This window comes from Poecilia latipinna, unplaced genomic scaffold, assembly GCF_001443285.1.
Source record: "Poecilia latipinna isolate Pla-1442-1.1 unplaced genomic scaffold, P_latipinna-1.0 Scaffold308, whole genome shotgun sequence".
In the NCBI taxonomy this organism is placed as follows: domain Eukaryota; kingdom Metazoa; phylum Chordata; class Actinopteri; order Cyprinodontiformes; family Poeciliidae; genus Poecilia; species Poecilia latipinna.
Window position 1 is genome coordinate 628,532 of NW_015112924.1, and position 8,476 is coordinate 637,007.

General features: G+C 37.9%; 1 protein-coding gene across 1 annotated transcript in view; it reads left to right on the forward strand.

Annotated features, from left to right (window-relative positions):
- The first annotated feature begins 3,883 nt into the window (after nt 1-3,883).
- Nucleotides 3,884-8,476, forward strand: part of inpp5b (inositol polyphosphate-5-phosphatase B) — a 21,794-nt gene continuing 17,201 nt past the window's right edge. The window contains exons 1-2 of the mRNA XM_015034678.1: nt 3,884-4,486; nt 7,610-7,700. Of these exons, the coding sequence (XP_014890164.1) occupies nt 4,462-4,486; nt 7,610-7,700 (116 nt within the window). The 5' untranslated portion in view covers nt 3,884-4,461. The remainder of the gene's footprint in view (nt 4,487-7,609; nt 7,701-8,476) is intronic.

Sequence of the window (8,476 nt, forward strand, 5' to 3'; positions counted from 1 at the left end):
ATTATTATTATTATTATTATTATTATTATTATTATTATTATTATTATTATTATTGAGATCCCTGTAAAATAAATTTCTTATTAATTCACTTGGTGTCTCACTTGTTATTTGAGTGAGGGTTACAGTTTCATCTGTTTTTCAATTTCCTTCCCCTACATTTTGAAATCACATTTTCCATCATGGACCTTTCGTAAGTTCCGCTCTCCTCTTCTCGAAGGCTCTAAGTCCCATTTGGGTTACTGACTTGAAGCTTAATTCAAACCGATCCCAAAATCCTTCCACCCTTTCTGATTGTGCTGATAACAGCCCTTATGTGACGTCAAGACCGATCCTGACGAGTGCGTGGCACCGTGAGTGCGTGCGCGTGCTGGGGTTCGGTCTGAACCAGCAGCGGAGAAAACATCTGGATCGTAAAGGAGTGAAAAAAGGATGTCGAACCACGCTGAACTGCTACTGCTGCTGCTGGGCCGTGTCTCTTTCAGCTGCCCGTTCGGTCGGTGATCCCCTCATGGAGGGGGAATAACTGGGTCACTCGAAACTCCTCCGCGGATTCACATTGGAGAAAGAAGAAAAAAAAAACGTGCTGCCGAAGTTGTCTCAGTTCTTCACCATGGATCAGTCCGTTGCAATTCAGGAAACTTTGGGAAAAGAAGAAAACTGCATTGTAGTATCCTTTGAGCCGCGCATGGTTTCTAAGTGATCGGAGATTCAAAATAAGGACCGACTGCTTCAAACTCACAAACTGGACCGACAAGATTCTCGAGATACAACCCAGGTTGAGGCCTGTAAGATTAAGCTGTGGGAGTTGATCGGGATTTTATCACTTAACTGAGTCATTAGGCTTGTGATTTCGAACCAGAGTCAGCCTGAACAGTTTTGAGCAGCAAAAACGGGTTTGGTCTGCAATTAGTTCCCCAAAATAGCCTTTTTCATAGAATTGCAGTTGCGCATGTCACCCACAAGATGGCGACATCGTATCAACAGCTCATGATTTCTTCTTGTTGGGAGTGTTAAGGAGGTTTGATAGCATGTGAACGTGCAGTAATTTGCATACAGAAAATAGATTTGAATTAAGGACACAGCTCTTGAAATGTCTACGCAAATGTTTCAGATGTTTTTTATTACATATTTTTCTGTTTTTGGCTGAATAGTTGAATTTAAATTACACTTTCCTTAACTAAACTGCAAACATGCTGCACAATGTGATATCTTGCTTGATGATTGCTCAGAAAACAGACTTCTCGGACTGGTAGAGTGTGCAAAAGAGCATGCGTAAGTTCAAACAAATTAAGGAAGCTTTACATGGCTTTTAACCTTCATATTCTTTGTTATTTTTGTGCAATAAAAATGAATAAGAAAAGGTGCGGACAAAAACCTCGTCCCGCCTTTTGATTTTTAAATCTTTATTTCCTTCTGAATCACAAACTTAACTGAAACTGACTCTATCATTGGTATTTGTCTAATACTTGTTGCAATTATGTAAAATTATTTGCAGAATCTTTATTTATACCCATCGGAGAATGGCCATTACAGCTGATGATGTGTCACTTGAAGATATTTTACCCATCACCCTCGACTTTGCTGTTGTTGAAGGTAATTTTCTTCTGATATTAAGTATACAGTCTCTTGCAAAAGTATTCGATTTAGCTCTGTCAATCTTCCCTTTAACTTTTACCCTGTCAACCAAAGTATCCTCACATCTTGATGTTGCCACCAACATGTGTCATTGTTGGGTTGATAAGTTCAATGTGATGTGTGTTGCTAGTTTCGCTCCACAAATGAGTTTGCATATAATGCAAAAATGTTTCAGACTTGGTGCGATTTGACCAGCACACCTTCATCCACTTGCTTGCTGTGTCCCATACATTGCTTGTGGCAAACATTAAGCTGGATTTATTTTTCTTTCAATAGTTGATTTATTATTGCCACCTTTTCATAAAGGTTACATTTAGGGAGTGCACAACTAATAGTTTTTCCGTGACCATCAACAGAATGCTATTAACTGGATCTTTTCAGCTCCTCCATACACATATTAACCACTGCTTATGATTATTGCTCTTTTTGCCAAACAGTGGCTTTAACAGCACTAAGTGAAGTTGTAGAAGCTTGTGATTCTGCTTTAGATTTATTCACAGCTTTGTCTCTAATCTATTGGGTGTGTGTCTGATGCTGTTTGATCACTAGATTAGCTTTCTGCTGAAGGGAGTTGGTTTCACTGGATTTTATTGGAAATATGAGAGTAAAAGGGGCTGAATAAAATGCACATCACACTTTTCAAATTTTTTTTGTAACAAAAACTTTGAAAACCACGGGAGAATGGTGATAGGAGTCTGTCTCGCAATCGGTGGGTTCAACAGATATGAATACTTTTGCAAGACATGCATTTGCTGGCACTTTTTAATAAAATTCTTATTGCCTCTAAACTGAAAAGCAAATAAAGTATAATATGAAGCACCCTGACATATTTCTCATGCTGCTTTCTCTATAGTTTCTTCTCCAGAGCAGCTTGTGGTTGTGGGTAAGTTGCCCTCGTTTATCTGAAGTCTCAGACGTCATTATCTTGCATAACTGATCTACCGTACAGAAAATTAATCTTGCAATGTTTTTTTCCCCTGCCACACTTTTTATCTTATGGTAGGTGCAGACACCAGAGTGAGAATGAGCTACAAAAATGAAGAATTAGAGCTCAGGCTTCCGTTTGGGTCCCACTCTCGCCTCTTTCTCTGTGAAGTCAACAAAGCTTGGAGTGGTAGGGTGAACTGTTTGTGGTCTGTTTACACAACAGCCAGCATTTGACAAAATCTTCCACAGCTTTGGAACATTTTAAGGAGCAAAATATAATCAAATTTTATATGTTTATTAGAAAAGTAGCACGGATGTATTGCAAAAACATACGTAAATGGTAAATGGACTGAACTTCATGTCATCATGTCTGAACAATGACATCAAAATTAGACAAGCCTTTATTTAGAAGGAAGTCTCTGTTGCTAGGGACGGTCAAGTTCACCACAAGCTCACACTACTTTCACAGTGGAAGCATGAACGACGCATTACGGGTGCTGTATCATGAATGTTCCTTTTGTTTTTGTTGTACTCAAAGTAGAGCTGTTAATGCTTTGCTGTGAAAGATATCACATTGTTTTCTCTTAATCTATTATTCTTGCTGTCTCTGTCCATCGTCCCTTAGATGTGTGCAGATTTCCCACACAAGTGCCCAAGTTCGAGTGGATCAAGAAGTACAAGAAGTCTATCAAAAGACAGGAAACTATGAAGCAAGCCATTGCACCGCTGGAGGTGTTATCCACTAAAAATAATCAGCACCAGAAAATCGGTTTGTCATCTCTGTTTCATTTCTAAAAAGCTGGGGTCTGTGAAACCTATTGAACTCCTGACAGTGTATGAGCAGGGAGGGATGAAGCAGATGCTTGTTTCTGTGTCTTTGGTCGACAATTTTATGCTTTGGAGGATTGCAACATAGCAATTTCAAAAACACCACTTCCTTTGGATGAAACTCTGTCATCCTTCAAAGGGTTTTTTACATAACCTTATCACTGGTGAAATAACACCATGAATAACGTGACAATTTCTGAGGCAGACAGATTTGGTGGCACACCTGGTAAAGATATGCAAAAAGTTTGAAAATAAATTAATATTTTAATGCTGTAGCATAATTGCTAACTGAGAAAAATAGGGGGGGGGGAGGATCTCATTTGATTTGAGGGCATTTACTTAGTGAGGTTTGGGGAGTCCTATGTTATGTAGCTCTCTTGACTTCTTCAGCTCATACCATAAATTTAGAGGTTTACCTTGAATAATGCAAGTTCAGAGAAGTTTGCAATATGAGTATTGCACACACACACACACATACACACATACACACCAAATATGGGATTGAAACTACACATTGGGCCACTGGTATTCACGGGGTTAGGAAACACAACCATCCATGAATAGCAAAAATGTACATTTCATTATGACATCAAATACTGAAAAGTGTTGGAAAGGTAGCAATCTGAAATCGTCTCAGTAGGGCAGTGTTGGTACACACTTGTTATTCTTCATGTAAGCAGAAAAGCTTGTGAGTTGCTTTTTATTTGTGTACAATGTTACATCTGTGTTTTGTGCGCTCCTGCGGACACGCATGCAAAACAAAAATCAAATGCACAAACACTAACACACACAGATCTCTGCAAGCTGAATGAAACATTTCTGACCATGTTGGTGTTGGTACAAAACAAACAAACAAAAAATCTTTTTCCGAGCGTTGAATTCCCAGCCAAACACTTAGGGCATGAAGTATTTCCCAGTTGCATTTTTGCAGCTTGTTCTTCGTGTTTTGTCTTTTCACTGCAGCAAGGAAAAGCAAAAACCCCTCCTCCTATTACAACGTTAGCATGGGCAGGTCTGAAACACAATGTACATTGATCCTCTGCACAGAATGCGTGGGAGCGACACAAGGACATGTCTGAGATGACGAGAGACTCTGGTATGAAAATCATTCCCAAAGCATTGATTGTTGATTCTGAGGAGGCGAGAGAAAACACAGAAGGAGTTGTCAGGGAGCTGAGATTGGCTAACTTTTTCTAGCTAATGCTAACAAACAGCAATTCGATCAGGATTAGTGCTGCTAGTTAGTTTCAACGTTTTGCGGGAGTCATTATGAGGAAATGTATCGCTTATTTTATGTCCCTTTAGTAACGCTAATGTTGGCCACTTGCCCACTTTTGTTGACTTGAAAACATGGATATTGAAACGTCGCGGCTAACGCTAGCAGCAGGATTTAAATGATGTCGATGGTGGGGCACCTGTTGTGGCTGATGTTGCTCAACGTGTTTAAGTGGTTAAATATTCGTGTCCTTTCACACGTTTGAATTGCTATCAGCCTGTTACATTTCCTGGCTTTTCACTGTCTGTCTACTCTTCTGTTGCCTTTTTTTCTTGCTCTGTCTTTTAGTTTAAAGCCGAGAATTTGTTGAGGTCAGAGTGCCTTTCACTTTAGAAATTCTGCTTTAAAAAATAATAGTTAAGCTTCAAGCAAAAACCTTGCTTAACCTGACTTTAAGTAGTTTTAAAACATGTCAGTCATACCTGAAGCTGAAAATATGTTACATAAAAAAAAGCCTTGCTTAACCCATGTTTAGGTGAATTCTCGTTGTTGATACAGCAAGGGAAGATGGGGAAGTTATGTAATTTTGAACTTTGTGCAGTTGTAGTGATAAAAAGGCGTTAATGTTTTAATACGGAAGAGAATGAAGGCTGATGAAACGAGCTTACATGTATGCTGAGTAAAGATTGACCCGCTGATAAAAGCACATAAGCGTGTTCAGTTTCTTATCTCCATATCTGGCAGTGTAAGCTCTTCCTAGAAACGCTAGAGCTTTTTTTTTTTTTTTAACAAAACCTTATAACTTAAGAGCTACTAATAATGTGAATTATTGTTACAAACCTAATTCAGAAAAATTCAGGCTTTAATAGATTATTTTTGATAACTATTGCTTGCATGGATTTTACAGTTTGTTTTAATAGCAGGTGTTGCACAATTCACAAGCAGTTGAGCTGTTTTTATTTGCTTTACCATTGCTTTTGTCCAACTAATGACTAATATACTGCATGTCAGTACAGCTGCATGAATTATTTTATCACAGTTGCTGTTGCAATATCTTTGCAGTCGCATAAGGTTATTTGTCTAAGTACCAATAATTTGTAATCTAAATGTCTTTAATAGCCAGATTTTTAAAAAGTTACTACCTCAAAAGTTCTATTATTCAGAGACATTATAAAGTGCAAGGGATATTGCACTTTTCATGATTTTGGTGGATACTGCAAATGCATCGTTGCCCTTCAATTTTCTTTTGCTGTGCTGTGCCCGTGGGCTAACTGAATTAAGAAAGCTACATGCTTTCCTCGCTTGCAGATAAGATGTGTTTTGCTGTTGTGAAAGACATACTGTCCGAACAGCATATCTGATAGGCCAGCCACTGCCAACTGTCTTCCTGAGCAGATATCTCAACCAAAACCTTTGTACCACATTTTATCCTATGTTTGCCTTTCTTTTTCCAATATGCAACATAACAAACTTAATAGCTAATTAAGTAGTCTGGTGTCTTTTCAGGTAGGTCCTGCAGTCCATATTCAAATCTATTGCTAATGGTTGCCAACTGCAATTTGTTAACCACGTTGTCTTAATAGGAGTGAGTAGTGATCCTCCATTTTTAACACAGTGAGTTCCATATCTTTATGACCAGGAATATATTTTCACTATTGCATCTGTTTTTTGGAGAGGTGAAGGAAAACAGTAGTGGCATAGTTTTAGCCTGCTGACCGGCAGTGAGTAGCAATAGGTGAGGCAGCAGTTTGTCAGCTCTATACAGCCTAGAAAACTTGAATCACTCATTTACTTCTGATGGTAAAAATACTTTACCTTAGTAAAAATATCGTAGGAAATGTTAGTTTTGAATCTAATCTCTTTTGGCATACCTTGATGTTGGTGATCCAGCTAGCATTATTGGCTGTTAATAAAGATTTATAAATAAATGTTGAAGAATCTCTTCTGGAATTCATTAAAAAACTCTTTTTGTGCCTCTCTTCTTGCATTGTTCCAGATTTTCATGGCTCTTTTGGTTTCTTTTTGAAAGTTTTAGAAGTCACTTGACCATATGGAACATGCTGAGATTCTTGAGAACTCTGGGTCATATGTCACCACACATTTCCCTTATAAAACTAATGTAATAAGCACATTTTCTTAATGGAGCTGTAAAAATGCAATCCCAGCTTTAGTAGTTACATTTCTGATTTTGACATTTATTTTGTAATCACGCATGTGCAGTTGCAGCTAATAAAAAAATGGATGCCTACAACATATGACTAGAATAATTTAATAACTTCCTAAAAATTGTAAGATGGCAGTAGATTAGAAGGTTATACATATCAAATATAGTTCAGTGAGACTAAAAGTATATTCATTCAACTATTTGCATAAGAGTATTATAGCTACCCATGTATGTCATGCCATTGCATTCCTATTTGACACGACTTGATATGGTTACATTGTCCACCTCAAAATCATATTTAATGTTGTCCTTCAGATTATTATGCTACGCTGTCAGTCAAATGCGTTCCTAATGTATCCTGGTTATGTCTTAAAAGTTTAATTTCCTCATCAAAGTGCTTGGCTTTCTCTATCAGGGGAGCTGGCTGCCTTCTCTGCCAAGCAGCAGGAGACAGGGCCCATGCTGTCTCATACTTCACACTCAGCCATTAAATCCAGCTACTTGGAATGCAGTAGCTGTAACTGACTGCAAAAGATGGCCACAGGCATCTGAAGGCCTCAGCTAGGCCCCGTCTTTACAATATAGAGATTAAGTTTATTTGTTCCGTTACTACAAATCCAATCACCCCAAGCTTAGTTTTAGTTAATAAGCTAAAATGTAGATGGAGGGCGAAAAAAATCTTGCAGCTGAAACACACTCTTCCCACTACTAACAGGCAGCATGTGAACATGTTGTGAATCTAGTTTTTATTGTGGCGGTTGTTTAAAGCATTGTTCCACAACATGCTGTAATCCTGCATTGCATTTAATGTTGTTCTGTTTTGTCTTCTTTACTCGCAGAGAAAGTGTCGGACAAAAAGGGATCATTAGAAAAGGTGAAAAGTTCTAACAGCATCTCACAAAAGTCCAAAGGGAATTCCAGCCAAGATAAGTAAGTTGGGTTTTTAATTTTTTTTTTTAATATTATGTGTTTCTTGGAAAGTGAGTGAAACGTATACCAATTCACCGTACACAGAATGCATACATATATGGGCATACGTTGCAGAAAGCTAACGTTTGCGTACAAAAAGTCTTTTTACTCAAATCTTGCCGTTGTTTTTCTTCTGCTGTATTAAAACTTCGTGAAGAACAAAATTGTTGGTTTTGATTAGCAGTAAGCCATAATACTAAATTAACTAAATTAACTGTGCAGTATAACCATAAATTTTCCCCTTTTTGGATTGAATCACTGAAATAAATCAACTTGAAACCTACATGTTCTGTTTCTGTTTGCTTATGAGAGAGAAACCAAAAAAGCTTTGTTGTATGTTTTAAATTAGAGCAACCATTTCTGTGCAGCTGCACAGGTGTGTCACTGCCCTGTTATTACAAGCCAGTGCTGCACAAAACAGATCAAAGGGCCAGCCATGACAATAGCACACTTTTCAGCAGCAGTTCAAATTTGTTTGCAGCTTTTTTAAATGCAAATGTGAGAGCAAGTTTAAAGTTTAGCTTTTAGGTTTTTATAATTTTGCTGCTTGTTACTGTATCAGTTAATGTGATCTAACAAGGTGTTCAATAGTCCTGCTGACTTTGTTGTTAAACCTAGAAACACTACCTTGCAAGAAGGTAGTGTTTGGTTACAATAAATTCCTAGAAAAATCACACAGTTATGATTTAATGCGTTTCTTTTTCTCTCATCAGCATTAATTACTGCACACACAAGCA